Source organism: Amphibalanus amphitrite, unplaced genomic scaffold (genome assembly GCF_019059575.1).
Source record: "Amphibalanus amphitrite isolate SeventyFive unplaced genomic scaffold, NRLGWU_Aamphi_draft 000445F_arrow, whole genome shotgun sequence".
Taxonomy (NCBI): domain Eukaryota; kingdom Metazoa; phylum Arthropoda; class Thecostraca; order Balanomorpha; family Balanidae; genus Amphibalanus; species Amphibalanus amphitrite.
Window position 1 is genome coordinate 53,141 of NW_024881939.1, and position 22,022 is coordinate 75,162.

Sequence of the window (22,022 nt, forward strand, 5' to 3'; positions counted from 1 at the left end):
CATCATACTCTTATGTCATTTAGCGGCCAGAGCCATTTCCACTCGCACATCAACTCGATCGATTTTTTTCGTCCATTACAAATAAGTATCTCACGAAATTAATTTTGTGAAATACCCATCCATCTGAAGGAGCAATCAGGATAACAACTCCTATTGTCAGTCAACGTAGTCGTAGAAGGACGACGAATCCCTCTTCGAAATAACAGAATCAAGAGCAGAAATCCAAGATGATGATGATATATTAACACATTGGACACCAATCCAGCACGACCGTTGTGATCGCACACCAGCAATGCAGGCGGCCACGCCACTTTATCGTTGCACTTCAGACCACCGCGCCAAAGTGCAAACTCGCGACAGCTCGTAAACATCTGAGAGCGGCAGTACGCCCGGGTCTCCCAGTCACAGTAATTCGCCAGCACATCTCCACAGGACGGGACAGCAGAAATCCCCACATGGGACCGGGACGGCCGGCTCGATCACAGCGGGCTCACGGAGCCACGTCCACCGCACGGGCAGCCGTCCCGTTCCCGGACACAGGGCAGCTAGCTCGGCTTGGGCGGCACCGGTAGCAGCATCTCCTCCTGGCGCTCCTTCATCCGAGAGATGAACGCCTGGCCCTTGCTCTTGCGGAAGTTTTCGTAGGGGTCGTGCATGTTGACGCCGATGCCTTTGTACTGGTCTTGTTTGTCCCGCACCTGATCGAAAAGGGATACCTACGTCAGTTACAGTCGTCTCATCCAGACATTTAACAGTCAGAGCCGTTACGACAAATTGACATAGATGAGCAAAGAATCGACACACATTGCGTAACATGCAACTAAAGCCTACTTATGCTCATGATACCCTGACATCTCGATGACTGATGGCTTCAGCGTGTCATCTAACATAACCGCGCCCACCCGGACACCTAGCCCAACCACCCCTGTTCCGTTCTCCACACGCACCTCCCCGCCCGAGATGGGTTCGGCGATGCCCTGCTCCTTGCTGCCGAGGCCGGCGCCGCCCCAGCCCATGGCCTTGAGCAGCTGGTGGCCCTTGTTGGTCTCGTCCAGTCGCTGGGAGACGTTAACGGCCGGCGCCGTGCTGCCGAACCCGCTGCAACCGCGTGGAGGGACGGGGACAGGGGTCGTCAGCCCGGGCTCCGCACGGGGATAGGGCTCATCAGGGCCGTCTCCACACTCTCCAGCGGCATATTGTAACTGCGCTTTAAAAACAAAAACGTTTCACTTGCATACCAGATAACTGAAACCATAAAGGACGGCTGTCGGGTCAGACCGAACTTTCTTTGATCTAAGACTCATTTCCCGATCAATCCCACCGAACTAATAGTTATCGCTGCAGTTTCGTCTTGACACTCGCCCCTTTCCCAAACTAGCCCCATCCAAGGTATGAGTGCTCCTACCCCCCCCCCCCCACCCCCGCCACACTCACGCGAAGCTGGGAGGCGTCGGGCTGCGTCGGTCCGTGTCTCGTGACGGAGAGGGGCTCCGGGAGCGGGACCCGGAGCCGGAGCCGGACCGCGATCCGGATCCGGAGCGGCTGCGGCGCCGCCGGCGACTGCGCTCCTCCGGCTCCGGAGATACGCTGCGGGTGATAGGGGGAGCGAGCGTTAGCTGCAGTTTCGGGTTGAGGAAGAAACTAAGCGGCAAGGGGCTGGGGAAGAACACGGATGCGAGGTGGCGCACGGCTGAGGCTGACTTAGAATACAACGAAAATATGCCACATATTACTAACTACCACTGGTTTTAAATTGACACAAAATCCACCAATAAAATATTCAGGCGAATACAGTGACCTACCACTTGGTAAACATAAAAGTACACTGGAGCCGATGAATCCTATCCCCAAAGTGACGCGTGGTAATAGTCACCGGCAAGTTCGCAAGAACTCCCTCCGTTGCTAAAAAAAAAAAAAATGTTTCCATGGCCAGGTTGCGTAAGCTCCCCGCCCCCAGCTTCTGACCTGCAGTATCGGCGCTCCTTAACGGGCGACGGCGAGCGAGACGGCGAGGGCGAGCGGATCGGGGAGAGCGGCGGCGACTCCTCGCGCTCGCCCTCCTCCACCTCCTGTTCCTTTTTGCGCCAGGCGGCCTTTTTGGCCTTGTAGAACTCGTAGAGCGCCAGCTGCTCCCAGCCGTCCCTGGGGACGGCGCGGCGGACGGGTTGGTCAGGAGTGGAACGGAACAGCAGACAGAGGTACAAACTCGTACATCACAACCTTCACAGCTTGCATATCGTCTCTCACACTGACTAAGCTCTCATCTGCCCCATACTCCCCATCTGCTCCTTATATTTTCAGGGCTTTCACATGCTACTCCGGATTCCCATAATTTCCCAGTCAGCTCCAGCCGTCAAGGAACACAGGGCAGCCCATCCCCATAGTCACTTCGATGGACAGCTCTTCCCGTTCCTGTCCTCTGTCTCTCACCGGTCCCTCCTGTTGGGCAGGTCCTCGGGGCGCAGGTTCCTGTTGCGCGGCCGGTCGTGGCTGGACGGCGCGTAGAAAGCCTCCACGGCGGCCAGCAGGCGCTCGGTGGGCGGCGCCGGCGGCGGCAAACGGATCGCCGCCGGGTCCAGCGAGCGGTACGTGTGGGCCTCCGTCTGGAGAGGCACAAGGGGGGAGTTAGAGCGAGACGCCGGTCCAGAGAGCGGTATGTGTGAGCCTCCGTCTGGGGAGGCACAAGGGGGGAGTTAAAGCGAGACACCCGTTTCAAGATAGGAAGCACGCCAGGGTGACAGTGGGTGGCATGAAAGTGAAAAAGGAAAATTGTCTATTTAAAAAAAACGCAGGAAGGAAAATAAAAACAATTATAGATCAACCAAACATATTAACGCAGATGCATGCGATACTGAAAAGAAAAAATCATTCAGTAGGCCGGCTCAACCATATTCGTCTCTGTCCACCGACCTTGATCATAGGCACCATGAGCCCGGCGGGCAGGTCGAAGTAGGGCACCGACGGCACCAGGTCGTCCTCCGTCACCGACGCCGGCTCGTCGTTGAAGCCGGGCGGCGGCCTGCTCAGGTCCACCAGCGGCACCTGCTGGGCCGCCTGGGGCAGAGCCGAAGCGGTCAGTGAGGGGAGAGTGCTGAAGGGTTCCTCATGGGAATACAGCCAGAACGACGTTTAAGATAGTTACGAAGGTACACAGAAGCGATGGAAATAAATCACAGAAGGCAAGCCAGACAATGCACCGATGCTTCTGCGACTGACTAACGACTATACTGATAGCTAAAATTTAAAAATGTGTAGTTCGCTAATCGCTGAACACAATATCTCTAGTCCGTGTGGATGACAGGTATGAGTACGGTGACTTGTCAGGAGGGTGGTGACTTTTTTAGGGTGATGTAGTGGCCAAAGACCCCGGGACAGCGCCGCACCTGCTGCTCCAGCTCGAGCTGCTGCTGCAGCTGCTGGATCTGCTGCAGCGCGTGCTGCACGAACGCCTCGTGCTGCTGCTTGTAGCTGGCCAGCTGCTGTTGGCTGGCGGCCGAGAGGGCGGCCAGCGGCGCCGCGTGCTGCTCCACCAGGTCGGCCTGGTACGCCTGCCACGAGGCGGGCGCCTCCTTCAGCTGGGACAGCGCAGACTCGGAGAAATAGTTGGCCTTCGACTCCCAGAGTGTCAGCAGCTGCGGGCGGTGGCGGCGGCACGGTCAGCAGACGGAGTGACCAGAGAGGCAGATCGACACACGGAGTAACAGATAAATACAACAATCCCGAGAGCATCACAGTTGGTGGCGATACCTCACACCTGCCCATATAAAAGCACGCGCTCCTCTGGTGGCCTGACAGACCAGCCTGCATCACTAGCAGAGGACCCACCTTGTTCAGCTTGGCCTTCTGCTCCTGGTTCGCTGCCAGCATGGTGTTGCAGAACATGGGCACCACCACCGACTCCAGACACTGGTGCAGACCGTTCACGTTCTTACGCACGCTGCGGGAAAAAGAGACTCCGGTCACGTCCATTTCTGACGTTGGGTACATCAAGACTGAGCTGAAGGTGCCGTCCAGCTCAGCTGTATGCATATGAATGAACGATGAATGAATTCCTTGCTAGAATGTTTTCCATAAATAAAGGACGGAGTACTAATGAGCAGCTGATAAACAAACATGCAAATAAAAGGATTCATCTAAAATCACAATGAAAAGACATAAACCGTCGCATTTTTACTTCAAGCTTAGTCACGCTACGCGACAGAAAGCAATCAAACAAGAATCTTTCGCGTCATCTTTGCCGCTCGTTGGCGGCCGGTATTTCCTCGAGAGCAGTCAGAGTCAGCGAGTCGTGCCGACATTCCAAGGTCCGGGTAATGTGCGCGCGGCCGAGCGTGTTTCGGCGCCGGCGACCTCTGCACGCTGCCATTTGTCGGCGGTTTAGTGGAGCCCGGTCACGACCCGCGGCACTGGACCGGGACGAAGGCGGTGATGGTGACGGTGATAGTGATGGGATGCTGACTGGTGATGGTAGGTAAAATAAGATAATAGTGATAATGAAAGGCCAATAATGGTGATATGGTGGCGGAAAGGTAGGACGAGATGGTGGGATGCAGCCGTAGCCGAGCAGGGCTGGATGCCAATGTATCGATACAGAATTACATGTAAACTTTCGCCGTCCATTGCTGGTTAAGGGAAACATTCGGACTGGATTAAAACTAGAAATAGCAGCTACAAAGCAGAACGCCAAAAACGCAGGGTGGATACGATTGTTTAAGCAGAAGCAGAGCTTAGAAGTTATTTAGGTATAAGCTTCTTACCAATGGTGGAGTACGTCGTTTAGTAAGTAGATGATGTGCAGCTTCAGGTTGAATGAAACTCCTGGCGCCAACACTCTGTGAAGCAAAGAGAAAAACGTTAACAATGAGCGAATGAGCAGCGATGTCTGCGAGGAGAATCGGCCAATAGCTAATGTGTTGGTAAAAAAGAGCGGTGCCTTGCAAAAGGCAATCACAAACATAACTAAACTCATTCAGCCCGCAAAACTGACAGGCATTTCCGGTCAGTTTTCAACGGCACGATAACCAGCGTTACCTGTTGTAGCCGCTCCTTATATCTTAGCTACCTATCTGCAGAGCCGGCGTCTTGGGATAATCCCAGACACAGCGGATGACAGGATCCCTGAACAGGATCCCGTGACCAGGATCCCTACATGATCCCGTGCGAGGACACGGGAAGTCAGGCGCCGGAGTCCAGCGAAGTAAGTCACCCGCGACAGACGCCACCTAGATGACTGGACGCGTTTCACGTCCTCGCTCGTCACCAGGCAGATGGAAGTAGAGACGCGAGGCTGCTCGGTACGTCAGGCGACCCGGCAATGCGTCGGCAAAGAAATGGAATATCAATGAAGACCAGTGAAGGCTTGTAACGCCAAGACGAGCGGAAATCATTAAATTGGCGTGACTGAGAGGAGGTATTCAAATAGTAACATCTCACACACGAGTGCACGAACTCGCGTGAGACGGTGAGCTCATTCTCACGACCGGAGGCTCTGCCACGCCCAATTTCGAACCAAGACAAGCACTGAGCACTCGCCACGCCTATCAAACAGCAGTCGTAAGCCACGCCCGCTCGAATCCAATCCGATCGAGCATCCATGTGACCCTGAACACATGTGCAGCGGCAAAAGCACGCTAAAAACATACGCACACGTAAATGGCTCCTTCGCCGGAAATGGAGCTATTGCCCGCAATGATACGGAGGAAAATAACTTCCAAAGACTACCTTTGGAGCTTCAGTAATTTTCCGGATCTGCAACTGTCCTCCCCCTTATGATATGTGATTTTGTAAAATGGGGACTAAGTGAGCAGAAAATATATCGTCTTTCGGTCTGTGGCTATAGTTTGACGTCATTCTGACAGACAATGCGTAAGGATCGTACTACAAAATAAGCATGCAAGAAGTTCAGCGGCCTGCTACTAGCAAGGCTTACGATACCGTGACGCTGTGACCATCCGATGTGACTGCACTGTGACGGCTAGTGTCACGAGACGGTCAGTAACGGGGTGGTCACAGCGTCACGGTGGCTGTCATAGCGGGGTCGTGACAGTTCAGCGTCACAGCGCCTCTGCGGCGTCACTCAGGTAGCGGCAGCCATCTCTGGAGGACGCCATCCAGGAGCTGATTCTAAATCTAAAACCATTCTCCTCGCGCTCGGCCTTTAATTTGTCGATTGATGAAGTAGCATATATCCCTTGTTAAGCATTTGGATTATCCAGCGTCTAACTAAAATAGTCAAGGTTGTGACAAAATAAGACGTCTTGATTCCTATTAAAAAGTTTCTGGATGTCTGGCGGCAAGCAGGAGTAGTGGATTTCGCTAGCGGAAACTCCCGTGAAAGAGTAGACAGTGTCTGGTGCACCGCGGTATCCTTGAGTGTAGATCACGGGACTCCGTTCCACTGTTTGTCCATCTAGTCCTGCCTGTCACATCCTAAAACAATGGCGTGGATGCCGAGGATGGCACAATTCCTAGGCACCGAAATACCATCGACGGACAGAGGAATTCAAAATCCGGATGACCTCAACATCGGATTTTTGGAAGAAAGATATAGTTTGCAAATGACAATTAGAGTACAGTTTCAACTATGATTAATTGCAAGATTGTGCTCAATGGCCAAAATCGTAACAAGTCTAATGACAACCGTTATCTTCGTAATCATTTACTACGAGTACTCAAACCCTACGCAGACTGGATAACAGAAAACAGCAAGAAGGAACTTGAAGCGGGAGGTTTCTGAGAAACAGGAGGGCAAATGGCAGCATTTCAAAAAAGGACACTAGTAATTACTGAGAACTACCAAAGTCAGCAACAATCGCCATTAGTATCAATAATGAGTAATCTCGCTCAGCGAGATAAACCAGTCCAATAGGGTCTCTGACGCTACATCCATAAGGCTCAGGCTCTATGCCTGCTACTTATACCACGCAGCAAACATGCCTCATTCCACAGTTCAAGGCTGGTACAGCTCGGTCCCACCCGACCGAAGCTGCAGTCGCAGCAGACAATGGCCCGCCCGGTGCACGCGCGTCTGTTGTTGTTACCGCCCCCGCTAATGTGAGGGGCTCGGCCTGCGCGACACGTCACCCCTGCGTCTCCGGGGGAGTCGCGGCGTAACGAACAGGATGAGACCCAAAGACGGACCTAGAGGTACTCCGACCGGACGTGGAGCCCGACAAATCCGCACGCGCTAACTGGCTGAAGAATGGAGGTAATTTATGACCCGCGACATCGGAAGACGCGGTCGGGGTTTCGCCATGCGATGAAGGTTGTTGTCTGAGCGTTTCATTGTTGTTTGTGGTGTTAGACTTGCACAATGCAAGGTTTTTCGTAAATCTAAGAGCTATAAATGAACTGGACTGATCCGATTGCAGGGTGGGCTTTAAGCTTAGCACGGCTGAGGTCACATAGTCAACATTCCAAACGAGTGTGGTGACAGGAATTGGGCTAGAAAGTGGAAGCTGAGGCGGGGAACCCAAATGCTGCAACGGTAGGTGAATAGGCACCAGTACAATAGGTGTATTAAGCTTCTGCCTTACTTGCATTAATAGTTTTAAATACCTATTGGCAATGAAAAGCGAAACCAATTAAAGGTAGTGTGCCAGCTTTCTTGGACCGTATGGAGTTAATGCCCCAGATAAGGAGAACCGGATTTTTAGAACTTATCCATACCTTCAAAACTCATGGAAACGTCTTAAATTCTTCAAATTTTGAGTACCCCAGTGCGAAATTCGCCCCGACGGGTTGTCGGTCGTACCCCAACCACATTTCACACCACTATGAACAATAAATGCACACACTGAAATCGCTATTACCGATATGCTCATCCAATCAAGTTTCGATAAACCCGTTCATCATCAGCTCCTGCGGTTTCGAACACGCCTGTTAGTTGGCTTCTGATGCTCGTCGAGGTCGGAATTTCCAAATACGCGTGGTGCGTCGGGCCGCGCGCTCTGACTTCGGCCAAAAAAATGCGTCAGCTGATCATTGTCATTTCTGCCACTTGCGTGTGGTGAAATGGGGTCATAACTTATAAGACGGCTTTTTCATATCAATTATTTTACATAAAATCATATTTCAAACCATGAATAATGTTCGACAGCCAAATAAAAGAAACAATACCAATACGGGCTTACAGTTTAAGGCTCGACATTGTGTTGTCTACGATTAGACAGCTGATAACTCATTCCCGTACGTCGTATGGTCGTAACACTATAATGACCTTTGCTTATTGTCACAAGTGCGCCGCATTCGCGATTGTTGCCCGACGCCTGTTTGCAGGTGAGCCCACTACAGTTGTTATACATATCTAAAAACCGATAAACTTTTAGGCGAAAAAGGCACTATTCCAGGCCCATTTTTGATTTTTTTTTGCGATATTAGGTAAAAACAGAAGCTTCTTATCCTAGGAAAAAAAAATGGGAAATCTTTCAAAGGTGGCACACTACCTTTAAAGGGACCCTCCCACTTTAACATTAGATTTGAGTTGAGATAGCCAAATTGGGGTCCCTGGCTCACAATTACCGGTTTCGGCACTCACAACATCGAGAAATGCCTTAAATCGGAAATATTGAATTTCAAAATTGCAGCATTTTGATTCAGAGGGGCTAATGCATAGAAATACAATACCCCTCTGAATGTGTGACGTCAGCGCAGATATCTAACGATTTTTAAATGTTTGACTAAAACGTTTTGTAGCACGCGGTGGTATATGCTGCTTTGCGCGCAACAAACGCCGCACTTTCCATTATAGAGTTCAGTGGTCGCTAGGAGCAGCGGAGATCCCAAAAAGTAAACAAAAGTAAAAGTCTAATATCTTGAAAACCGGTGAATATTTTTCGATGAAATTTGGTAGATATTCGTTTTTGCTCTTTCTGAACCGAGCGACATCACTTTCATGCCAATTCATTAACTTTTTTGAAGGTGGGAGGGTCCCTTTAAACGAATGGAAACGACGCCAATGCTGCAATATGAAGCACCAGGATAGGGAGATTATCAGATCCACAAGTCGTAAAGTGCGAACCATTTGTAAATACTGCCTTCAGTTTCCCAAACGAAGTAGAAACTTTTCGCCTTTCTCTCAGTCTAAACAAGAACCTCACTTAAGACCAATGTCGTCCGATACGAATTCAAAAACAAACAAAACAGTTTCTAACGACGGTTAAATTTGCGTATTCCGCAACGCCAATCCTCTTGGCGACGTCTCCTCCATCCGTTTTGTGTAGCAGGTCCTTTGTCGCTGTTCCACGACACCCTGCAGCTTGTACTGACACCTGTGTTCCGGCTAGAGCGACTTGTCGCCCGATTGTTCCCCGAGGATCGTCCCTGGTCGCCGCACCCCCTCACCGTTACGTCAGAGAGGTCAGACTCGCTTTCAGAGCCGTCTCAGCTGCGGGTGCTGAGCCGACAGAGGTGCTGAAGGAGAGGGGAAGACCTGAGGTGGATGACGTGACAGCCAGGCACAATCGGCGTGCCCCTTCCGGACCGAGATGAGAGCGACACTGGCAGGCACCAGCATGTCCGGGATTCAGCCCGGACAAAGACGAGGAATGGCTATGCTCTCGTAAAACATAGAGCTAATAACCTAAGAGTTGCAACTTGCAACTTCTTAGCAGTCTTGAATTCACTTCTTATGTGATCTGGAAACTCCCATTAGCTCCCATAGCTGTACATAGGCTAACACGAGTGCGTCCACTTTGTAGCGGAGATTGCTCTTCAACACCCCGACACTCACACCATCCACAGCTCCACTCAATGCCAACAATCTGAAGTAGTTGGTCCATGGTCCGCGACATTGCAATCACGGTGCACACTGGCAGTGGCGGCTAATTTTCCGTGACGAGGCAGGCGCCGAGTGACGGCCACATCCTGTGGCGACGACTGCCGACCCGCGGCAGACACGAGAGGTCCGTCAGACACCGTGACCACAGAGAGCAGAGGCGCGAGAACAGACCCCTGAGGCAGCCCGCCACACTCCGGAGGGGATGGTAGAGAGAAGTATGGCCAGTGTCGTACCGCTTGCGACATTGACGTAAGCGAATCAATCGGATATAAAAACGTCAAACCGTACCAGGATGTTCAGAAATCAACCATCCAAAATTCATTATCTGGCACTTGAATCTCGCAAAATTGTCTCAAAATTTTTGCTCCGCAACAGCCTCCAGGCAAAAGGCTACTTTAAACAAATAGGTGCCTGGAGATTATCACGTCTAAAAAGCTCCAGTAGCTATTATATAAAGTGAAGAATCGTCCCATGCAACGACAAGGTTATACCCAAGGCAGTCGTCACCATGAAGCACCGCTACAAAGACGCTCGATGCAATCTCAGCGTTCGGGAATTTTACTGAATAAAATGCCCCATGCGTATCGGTGCTCCGCTAACACAATGCCCGGTCCAAGATCCGGCGACTGTGTTTCGTATTGTCACAAACCGTGAGTCAGAAATGGCCATTACCGGTCAGAAAAGTCGGAGTGTGTCCGGCAGAGCGGAGGGACATCAGGTAGCGGTCCTAGGTGACGTCATCCATGTGCTACGTCATTGTGATGTGACGTCAAAAAATGTCACCGGACGATATACGGATGCATTATGTGAGGTAAATGAAGGGGCAGACAAAGACACCATTTGGCTTCAGAGCTACGTAACATGCCTAATTTAGGCGTGACATGTGACTTCAATGCGTGCTGTGCCGTAAGAGAAAAGGTGTGTCATGAACTATTTAGCAGAATCATCTCGTATTTAGCCATTATTACACGATTTAACTTGTATCGTGTACTTATTGATAGGAAAGGTAAAAATATGCAAAATATGACTGTGCACTGGGCACTGTTATTCGCCTGTTCAGTGGATTCGCAAGTTTAAACGGATCGGGAAGTTCATGTAAATATGAGGTGTACGGCCATTCGTAAAAGATTAGCATATCAATCGATACACCGAATGGTCATGAATGAGTCTAACGGTATCATAAAAGAGCATTTTGAAACTTCACAGTGTCTCGATGAAAACCGAGCCCCTAAGTAGCAAGTAAGCTTGACGGTGACAATTGAAATCCTGCGAAACCAGTGATCAAATTAATAGGCTGTAGGCTGCAATGTTCATCTAAAACGAACTGCGGTAATAAGTATCATGCCTACTTCTAGTCCCGATGTTAAAAAAGTAGTTTGCCTATCACTATTCTCGAATACGATACGCTATATTGTTATCCTCAATCAGTACGTGCAACACACTGTTAAGTGTTAACCCAATGACGACGTCCAACTGTTCCGAGGGGTGCGCTTATGAGCAACATAATTGGCATAGCACTTATCAAGGCACTTATTAGCATAGGTCATAATTGCCACCAAAAGGCCAATATAACTTAAAACATGCCCTGAAAGCCAGCCACGTATAGTGGCAGATTACGTACACAGCCCAGATATATCGCGCAACGTCGAATTATGTCGAACAGGGCACTGTCATGCTGTTCAGCGCGGAGCCTGTCGGCCCCTGGACCCCCACCCCCTCCAGCCCGCCCCAGGCAGGTGCGCCGTCTCGGCCGACCCCCGCCGGCGGCCCCAGACAGCCTATAAAGCAGAGTGGGTGCCGGCGCGCCGCAGTGCCGCCCCCGCCCCCGCCGCCGCCGCCATGGTGCTCGCAGTGGTCGCGCTGTGCGCTGCGCTGGCCGCGGCCGCCGCCGGGCACTCCCCGGCTCCCGGCGCCGGCCGCTCGTACCAGTACCGGTACGGGGACGCGCCGCCGCCGTACTCGGCGCCCGGCCACCACTGGTACCGGTACTCGTACGGCGGTACGGTGGCCGCCCCGCCCGCCGGACCGCCCCAGTACGCCAGCGGCTTCGGCTACACGGGCCTCCACGGCAAGCCGTACATCAAGGTCTACAACTACGACTCGCGCCGGGGGCGGCACGAGCACGGACGCGACTACGGCAAGCCCTTCGACTACGGCGACTACTCGCGAGCCTACGCCAAGGACTACGACTACGATCAGCGGCACGGAAACTTCAAGTACGTGCGGGAGTACTACAAGGACCGGTACCACCACTCACGAGAGCACGAGCGGGAGCACCTGTACCCCGGCGGTGACCGGCGCTACCCCGGCCACCCCAGCAAGGGTCATCACTACCCCGGTCAGCACGGTGACCGGCCGCGGCCGTTTGTACCTCGGCGAGGAGGTCCCACGGTCATCGTGCTGGGCTCCAAGAAAGCCTACGCCAGCGACTTCCCTCACGGCGGGTACTCGGGCGGATCTCACGGAAGATATCCGGGTGGATCTCGAGGAAGATATCCGGGCGGACCGGGTGGATCTCATGGTGGATATCCGGGCGGATCCCGCGATGGATACCACGGTGGATCCCATGGTGGATACCACGGCGGATCCGGTGGTGGATATCGCAAGGAATACGACGACAATCCCTTCCCTGAGCACGAGCGTGGTAGATTCCGCGGAGGCTACAGTTACCGTGGCAACGGCGGATTGTCCTACGACCGAGACGACTACCCCACGACAAGCTACCACAGCGGGGGAAAACCATACTACAAGGGAAAGTCCTACTACGGCGGTGGTGGTTTCCAGAGCTTCGTGCGTGGCAAGGGTGGCTTTCCGGGTCGCGGTGGAACGAGCTACTACGGCGGCGGGGGGTTCAATGATGTCGTTCCCTCGCGCGGGTACGGCCATGGGTATAGCTACAGCGACCACGGAGTGACCGGTGGAATAGGGGAAAATCTGTTCGGCACCAAGAAATACCACCGGGACGACTACCGACCGGCCGGAGGAAGCTACCGCTCTGGCGGCAGCTACCACAGCGGCGGCAGGTATGACAGAGACGACGGCTACGGTCGGCACGGGAACTACCACGGCGGCGAGGGAGACTATCACAAGGGCTGGGGAAGCTACCACGGAGGCAGTGGAAGCTATCACAGAGGCAGTGGAAGCTATCACGGAGGCAGTGGAAGCTACCACAGTGGTGGAGATACTCACCACCACGGCTCTGGAAGTTACCACAGCAGTGGTTCAAGTTACCATGGTGACAAGGATGACTTCTACCGCGGTGGTAGTGGAAGCTAACACGATCGCCACGGCGACGATGACGGTTTCGTGAGCCTCAGTTCCATCAGCCGCCCGGTACATCGACGGTACAGGGACGATGACGACGACAGATATTACAGCAAAAGCCACAGGAGCGACGAGTACTATAGCTAGGGCGCGAGAGCCTGATCTGGTATGGCGACCGAGAGATGGAGGCAGGAGAAAGGGCTAAAACCAACAAGCCTTTCAAATATTTATCTTCTGGTGAAAACATCAACAAAACATCAGTTGTCAGGCAACAATCTTACTCCAAAATGAAAAGCAAAGCTTCAAGACTGCATAATGTCATAGATACCAAAGTCCCATTGCATCAGTCTCCTGGTGGTAAGGGTGCGAATTCGCATGATATGGATATAAGAAGGTTAATTGGTGATCAATTGTATTTCATGATTCATCAATCATCGATGTCATAAATACGAGCATGTACTCGTATGTACTGAGCAGCATGTGCGTATAGAAACAAACAGTATTGTCTTAGTGTGATGGAAACTTCAATAAACTTCGTAGATGATGTCTACTTTTCCTGATGTTCTTCAGATTTCGATTTATGGCTGGGCAGAAAATTTGGGCAGAAGACACAGCTGTAAGCGCCACATGGCAGGTAATCGACGAAAGTTAAACTCTTCGAATAGGAGGGAGACACCGCAGAATGTGAGCTACTCGAATGATGTGCCCCTTTCCCCCTAAAAAACAGCAGCATTAAATCAACAGCCATTTAAGCATGGTCGTGATGCTCCTTAGCGATCTAAAAACAAGACGGTCTCCTGTAGGCCGGCGTAGTCGGTTTGTCAGGGCTCATTGACTGTATGGTAGGGCGTGGCTAAACGGCATCACAGACGGCCAGCGTAGCGCGAAATTAGTCAGCTGCCAGCCAACATCTGATATGTCGACGGTGTGAAAAGGCGAGATTACTTAGGGATGTAGTTTTAAAGACGATCTATCCCTCAGTAGCTTCATGGATAACATATTTGTTGTATTTAGCAAGAAAAAGAAGTTATGTGGACGGGAGATTGTTAGCATGTACACATCACGTCTATATAGCAGACATGCTACAGCACGATGCTAAGAGCTTTCTTGATATAGCAATGCTGAGATATTTTTCGTAGTTTCATCTATAGGTATCTTAAGAACTACATGCAAAACCAAACAGCGGAACTGCGTGCAGCAGCTAGGTACTCTATTCATTCAAAGACAGCAATAATTATTTTTAAAAAGTGAATGGAACATAGGGCGGGATTTATGAAGGAGAGGATGAAAATAAATATATGGTACCCAAAACCATCACCGGTGGTGGAATCCCCCATTCTATTGCAATACCACCGAACCACGACCGTAGTCAGACAAGCCACGGACCGACCTTGGCGGGGGCACTGCACAGGGAGGTCGGTCACACCACTCTGGTATGACACCACGAGGGGCCAGCCGTGGAGAACTGCGCGGTCCGGGCCGCGACCCGTGACCGGTGCACAGTCAGCCGTGACCGTGAGACAGACTCCCGACGGCCGCCGCGGCCTGACGGCTGCCGTACGAGCCGTATGGAGGATTCCCATACGAATGAGCTGGCCACAAAAGAGCTAGTGTTGTTTGAGCTAGCTCATTTGGGCTAGTGCCACAAAATAGCTAGTGCGATTGTAACTAGTCCCACAAAACAGCTAGGAGCAAAATGACAAGTGTTGTAAAGGGCTAGTAGATCGGCTCACGCCGTACCTCTTCGGGATTTTATCAGCAAAGTTCAGTTCAGATCAGATCGGTCACTAAAAAGTCGTAATATTGAAAAAGACAGAAACATACGACTCATATTTCATTCTCAAACGTTCATCGAAATGTTGTGTCCAACTCCGCGAAGAAACTCCTGCCTGTCTATGAAATCTTCTGTGAGACGGCGAATGAGGACCTTAATTCGTTTATTTATATCGGCATAATTTTCCTCTTGTTTTTGAACTTCGTTTCCTGCTTTGAATTTGTAAGGTTCGGCAGCTTGCAGCGCTTCTTCTTTTTTAATCACGGCCAGAAAACACCAAAGTGACGGGTGTGGCGAGTCCACCATTCCTTGCATTGCCCTGTGCCACCCTTCAATTTTCTTGTTGTTCCTCGGCATTCCCTCTTCGGTGCGAATTCATTCCACATGTCTTTTCCGAAAATTGGTGCTCTCCAGTCTCCTCTGCCCCCTCCGTCCCTGCCTCCCAATGTAGGTATCTTCAAAGTAATTGTAATAGGTATCTTCAAAGCTCTTTGCACCACTAGCTCTCCTTGGGACTAGCCCTTATAAGTTACTAGCTATTTTAACATTAGCTTTTACATCACTAGCTCTTTTGAGACACTAGCTCAAACGTACTAGCTCAAATGACACTAGCTGTTTTGTCGCTAGCTATTCGGACACGAGGCCGTATGGAGGAGGGCGGAGCGTAACAGGAAAGGATGAATGGGCAAGTGAGCGTGAGGTCAATGCTGGTCAATCAAGTCAATAAGGTCAATGTTGTGGAGCGGGCCTGGTGCCATCAATAAAGGGTCTCGGCCCAGACGTATTCCCAGAGCTGAGCGGTGCATTCTCCACATCTCCCGACCCCCGACCTCACGCCACCGACCGCGGCCCCACCTATCCTGTCGTCACCCCCTCCTGCCACCAGTGACCCACCTCCTCAGCAGGTAGCGCGCCAGGAACAGGCTGTGCCGGTCCGACTGGGCCTTGGCGAAGATCCACTGCTTGCCGTGCGAGATGCCGTCCTTGGTGCAGGAGCTGATGATGGGCTCGAGCACCTGGTCAAACTCCTCGGGCGAGATGCCCGTCTCTCTGGCCAGCTCCATTACCTGCTCATCCTGGGCCCGCCGGATGGCGTCATCCGACTGCTGGCTCTGCTGCTGCATCAGCACCTGAGGCGACGGTCACAGTGGGGTCACAGAGGGGTCACAGTGGGGTCACAGTGGGAAAACAGCGGGCTCAAAAGGACGTCACAGCGGAATCATATCAAGGTCGCTCTGTCACTCCGGTTGTCCCTCACATGCTGATCTATCCCCTCAGGTTCTATCCCTCGCCTGTTGTTGGGCTTTCAGGTTCTGGCCCTGAGGTTTATCCCTCTGGTTCTGTCCCCCACGTTATGTCCCTCAGATTTTGTTCCTCAAGTCCTGTCCTTCAGGGTCTATCCCTCAGGTGAAATCCCTTGGGCTCTGTCCCTCAGAGCCTGTCGCTCAGATTTATCCCTCAGGGTTTGTCACTCAGATGCGTCCCTCAGGGTCTGTCCTCCCGTTCTGTCCCTCAGGTTGAATCTCTTCAGTTCTGAATCTCGAGGATTTTCACCTGTTGCTGGGCGCTCAGGTTCTGCTCTGACTGGGTGATCTGATCCGTCAGATGCTGCAGCTGCTGGGTGATGCTCTCCGCGTTTGCGCCAGTGGCCGCCGGCGCCGGCGCCGGAGCCTGCTGCTGCTGCTGCTGCTGCTGTTGCTGTTGTTGCTGCTGTTGCTGTATGTGCGGCGGAATGGCGGCCGGCGGCGGCGCCTGCGGCGGCGGGGGGCCGTAGTCGCTGGGCGGGGGGCCGTAGTCGCCCGGCGGCGGGCCGTAGCCCGGACCCGGGCCGTACTGGTCGTAGCGGTGCTGGTGCGGCGGCGGCGGCGGGCCCCCGTAGGGCGGCGCGCCGCCGTAGCCGTGCTGGTACTGGGGCGGCCCGTAGCCGCCCTGTCCGGCGGGCGGGCCGGGCGGGCCGGGCGGACCGGGAGGTGCCCAGCGGCTGTCCATCCCAGCACCTGGGGGCACACACCGAGCGCCGTCAGGGCACTGAGCGGACGGGGGCCGTGCGCACGTGCAGGGAGAGTAAGCAGCACTATCAGCCAACACATCGGGGTAGCATCGGACGAGTAACAAGCTATGATTGTGCCATGCCCGGGGAAAGCATTCGCGAAAAGCATCGTTCACGGAGAGTTGGAAACAATGCTAGATGGCGCAGGTGTCACCACAAGAGGTCGCTGTGAACAAAAAAGTCAGCCTTGCACCGATGACCGAGACGGGGCGATTGGCGTCCAGTGAAAATGCCCATGGGCACAGGACCCATATATTTTGAACAGCAAAAACGGTATAGTCGATAGCAAGCGGTGGTAGGTACTCCAACAGAACAGCACACAACAGAGCGCTAAAAACAAAATAAACAAGATGCAGCAGGTATCATAAAAAACAAATGCATTTGAAAGTGACGAAAGTAATGTGTCGATCAATTCCCTTATCAGAATATGAGAAAATGTTGCCAGTTACATCAATGGCGGCATGTGAGACTAATGTGCAGCTGCAGCCTTACCCCCATCCGAAGGCTGAGGCCCGCCGCCGCGAACGTCTCGCTGTTTGCGAACTGTCAACACAAGGAGAGAGTGCCACAGGTGACAGTACGTCTTGGCATATGGAAAGCAATCTCTCCTTCCCTTTACAGCAATTATCCACTCCAAAAAGTTACAGCCCATTAAGAAATGTTATTCGTGAAGAGTACCTATACCTTAATGTGCTTCAGCAGTAGAGTTTATTTGTTATAATGATTTTTCTAACTGATTTCAATTGATGATTATCTAACTGATGCTATAGTAATAAACACTAAACAGCATACTAGAAAATCACAGGATACCTATCAAAATTCACAAACTTATGAAACATTGTCATAAGCTCTTTAGAAAGAAATTAGCCTATGAAATGCAACAGTTAAAGGATGCTAAGTTTAGACTCTTGCACAAGCATCTATGTAGTAACCAAAACTTAACTCATTATCTATCCATCACTTTTTCACCAAATGAACAAAGCTGCAAAGAAAAAATGCCTGACAGCCCTCTGCTTCAATGAGAAGAACATAAATGAATGCCCCTCCCCCCCCCCATCCCCCAGAGCTATAAGCAGGTGTTCAGCCTTCAGATAGTGATACCTTAATCATATATAGATAGTATAGTACCATGGTATGAAAGTATCAATCATAGATAGTAGGTATTGCCCCTGGTTCACATTTAAAGTAAAAAAAAAATCACTGTGCTGTCAAAATGCAAATGCATGCCTATATCTGAGAATGGCTAACATCTAGCTTACAGAAAACCCAATGGTTACTTCAGCTCATATTGTATATCAACATAACCTTAAGTTTTAAATTTTCAAGAGAATTAAGTTTTATAGCCATGGACAAAGCATGTAAATGACCTAAAATGAAATATATGCAACAAAACAAAAAAGATATACATGAAATTAACAGAATATTCAACTGTATCAGGCATAGCGCTCAAATAAGCATGCAGTGGTGCTGTATCACATTCCATACTATTTCCTCTCATTGTACTCTAGATACATAAGAAAAAATGGTCATATAATCCAAAATGACATCAATACCTATCGATACAGAATACACATGCCATGCCCCATCCACACATTATAAAACATATTCATGCCAACAACATACTGGCTTGCTCAGTGGTGACTTTATACTGGTAGTAATTGAAGTAGTCTCCTCCAAACAGAAAGCTGAACTTTGGGTTGTCTTTTTGCTTGGCCTTTGTCATGGCTTCAAAGTCAGGTCCATTCCTGGCCACAAACTGGGCTAGCTTGTCAATTATGTTTCTTCTTTCTGGATCTGAAAACAGTTAACAAATGGTGTACAAGACCAATATCTAACTAGTTTTCAATTAACTAGATGCCTACTTCATGCACACAAAACTGGATATAGGTACATTTATGCACAAAAGCAAAAGCCATTAGTAAATCAAATCAAATAAATGGCCAGAAAATATAACTTAACAATGAAAACAAGCTTTGAAAATGAGCCTGCATAAAAGAAGCCTGCTATCAAAGTAAAAAAAAAAATATGAGCATAATGCCCTATGAATTATGAATATCATCACTATGCAGCTTTTGATTACAATTTCTGCTTTGCAATAAAAATACTGTATAGCTTATATCAGGCCCATCATCAGGCATACCTGGTGGAGGCTGTGGCAAATCCATTTTTATGTTTAGTATTACAGCTTTTTTCACTTCAATTCTTCTCCTGAACTAAATAAAACAATGCAGGAACTAGCCTGTGGACAAGCAACAAAAAAGTCATCAGTCACTGTGCAGCTCAGCCCAGAAATGAAGGTGACAGGACTGAGGGTCAATTAAACTACTTAAGGCATTCAACAAGCCACTAAAATGCTGTTCAAGAACAAAAACAGCTCAAGCCTACTATTAACAACACAAACACACTAGCCTGATAGGTAACTAACAAACGACTGCTTCCCAATATGTCATTGCCACTTTTTGACAAATAATGTGGATAGTGAATAATAAAGCATGAAATCTATTTTCACAAATGAACAACCAAGCCAAATTCAAGGGATACTGTCTAGGTAAAGACTTTTGATGCTCTTCATGTATAAATAGGTAGGTACCAAGGCAATGGTTCACCAAATACAATAAGGTACCAGGTACCTACGCTATTAAAATATTCAACACAAATACAGATTATAAATGAAAATAGCCAGGCCAATGGCTATTTGATACACACAGCAACTCTGACTCTTAAATCCTGGCAAGTCAAACCAAATAAATAGGTACCACAAAATCAAAGTAAAGTGTAAATGGATTGGGATTGAGATCAATGCAGCGCATGATGATGAAGTAAGCCGTAAGGTGCCTAATTACAAAACGCAGTAGGTAGTGTGGGTAGGTACCTACATTCCACTGTAAGTAATGTGCAGATTTACCAAACTCAACAGATTATTTGACTGATTTTTTTTTTTAACAGAGTGATCCAGGAGTAGACAGCAAAAGATATACACATGCAGCTGCAAAGATAATGAAACATGTAAGCTACATTCCAAGTTTCATTGTAGTCTGGCATATCATTACAGATACAGATGAGATACAGATCCAAAGCATAACCCAAACCACGACTGATGCCACACATCGGTGGTGCACTGTAAGTACCTACCTACTTTGCATTTTGCAATGTACGCTTTTTAGTTTAAAGGGACCCTCACGGCTTCCACATTAAAAAAAGGTAAATGTCAAGTTAAAGTCCTAAGAAGGATTCATTGATAAATTTTTCATATTTTTACATTATTTGACATCCTGAATCCAAAAATGATACTCATATGTCTCGCAAATAAAAGAAAAAAACATAATCAAACCTGACCTAACCTTACCTACTTACCTATAACCTACCAACCTACAACCTACAAACCTACCCTAACCTAACCTGACCTACAAACCTACCTACCTACAACATAAAACCTACAAACCTACAACCTAACCTAACCTAAAACCTAAAATTTTTGCTGTTTCATATTCGTATCAAAAGCGCCACAGTTGTAGTTAGGACTTAAAGGGACCCTCCCACCTTAACATTAGATTTGAGTTGAGATAGCCAAAATAGGGTCCCTGGCTCACAATTACCGGTTTCGGCACTCACAACATCGAGAAATGCCTTAAATCGGAAATATTGAATTTCAAAATTGCAGCATTTTGATTCAGAGGGGCTAATGCTTAGGAATACCCCTCTGAATGTGTGACGTCAGCGCAAATATCTAACGATTTTTAAATGTTTGACTAAAACGTTTTGTAGCACGCGGTGGTATATGCTATTTGCGCGCAACATCTGCCGCAAACGCCGCATTTCTAAAATAGTCGCTAGAAACAGTGGAGATCCCAAAAAAGTAAACAAAAGTAAAAGTCTAATATCTTGAAAACCGGTGAATATTTTTCGGTGAAATTTGGTAGATATTCGTTTTCGCTCTTTCTGAACCCAGCGACATCACTTTCATTCCAATTCATAAACTTTTTTGATGGTGGGAGCCGGGAGGGTCCCTTTAAACTTGACATATACCAAAAAAAAAGTTAATGAATTGGCATGAAAATCCAAAATGATCTCACTCGGTTCAGAAAGGGTGAAAACGATTTGGTACCTATCTACCAAATTTCAACGAAAAATATTCAGCAGTTTTCAAGATATTATTTTTACTTTTGTTTACCTTTTGGGACCTCCGCTATTTCTACTTTCTAGAGACTTTATTTAGAAGCAATAATTTGGCAGTTGAAAGTGCGGCACTTGTTGCGAGCAAAGCAGCATATACCCCACTGCATTGGTTATATGGCCCTGTCTATCTGTAAGAATCTTGATATGGCCTTGACTGCATGCTACCAAACATTTTAGTAAGAGCGCAGCATCCAAGGGCCCAAGGGCAGCGTCTCTCCACCAAGCGTTCCCACACGTTACCTATACGCAAGCTACGCAAGGCTCATACATACGCTTCTGAAGGTAAACTTGTCTATAAATGACGTTAAATTATTATTTAGGAGTCTGAAGGTTATAAAACTGCATTTAAATGTTTTACTATGCATTAATATAATACGTTTAATTTTAAACTTAAAAAACAAGACAATTTTATCAAATATTGCACGAAATTGAGTATAATTTCTTTTCATTACTTCATATTTAGCTATAACTCTGGCGCTCTCAATAAGCCTATCCTTGAGCAACTCAAATAATGCGCATGTGTGACCAATAGCAAGCTTTTTATGTAAAAATACTGCTACTAAATATATACCGTAATAATCTAATATTATCATTTAAGGCATCAAAACATAAAGGATAACAATTGTATTGAACAATAACATCCAACGGGCACCACCTGTGCCGTAAAATTTAATAAAGTCCAACCCACGGCTTTTTAGTGCCGTCTGAAAGGGCGTTCCGTGAATAAAATATGAGCAGACCAGAGCAAACGTGTAGGTTAGATTGAGGTAGCATAATCCAGACCATACTTGACCTTTTAACGGGATTTAGACTTAAGTAGACTTAGGTAGGTACAGGGTGGGGCAGCATAATCGGGAATAAATATCAAACGGGATTATTTGGTCATGAATCTAAAAATATAGCTCCAAGCACTATTTTAGCAACATCCTATCAATCGGTCACCTTTTACCTATCCCTCATCCTATTTGACCGCCCTCGGC

General features: G+C 49.2%; 1 protein-coding gene across 10 annotated transcripts; it reads right to left on the minus strand.

Annotated features, from left to right (window-relative positions):
* Positions 1 to 221: 221 nt before the first annotated feature.
* On the minus strand, positions 222 to 21,530 carry LOC122391592 (calcium homeostasis endoplasmic reticulum protein-like). Of its 10 annotated transcripts, none has more exons than XM_043385680.1 (15): positions 21,495 to 21,530; positions 19,007 to 19,105; positions 18,490 to 18,660; positions 17,359 to 17,409; positions 16,371 to 16,813; positions 15,711 to 15,946; positions 4,758 to 4,832; positions 3,826 to 3,937; positions 3,384 to 3,632; positions 2,911 to 3,054; positions 2,431 to 2,603; positions 1,966 to 2,142; positions 1,435 to 1,587; positions 948 to 1,098; positions 222 to 698 (listed from the first exon to the last, which is right to left on the minus strand). In XM_043385680.1, the coding sequence occupies exons 2-15, from the start codon at positions 19,029 to 19,031 to the stop codon at positions 546 to 548; spliced, it is 2,313 nt and encodes a 770-aa protein (XP_043241615.1). In that variant the 5' UTR covers positions 19,032 to 19,105; positions 21,495 to 21,530; the 3' UTR covers positions 222 to 545. The 10 variants fall into 10 exon arrangements, with proteins under 10 accessions (XP_043241615.1, XP_043241610.1, XP_043241619.1 ...); XM_043385675.1 differs by having other exon boundaries at positions 2,431 to 2,671; XM_043385684.1 differs by lacking the exon at positions 21,495 to 21,530 and adding an exon at positions 21,213 to 21,284.
* Positions 21,531 to 22,022: the final 492 nt, after the last annotated feature.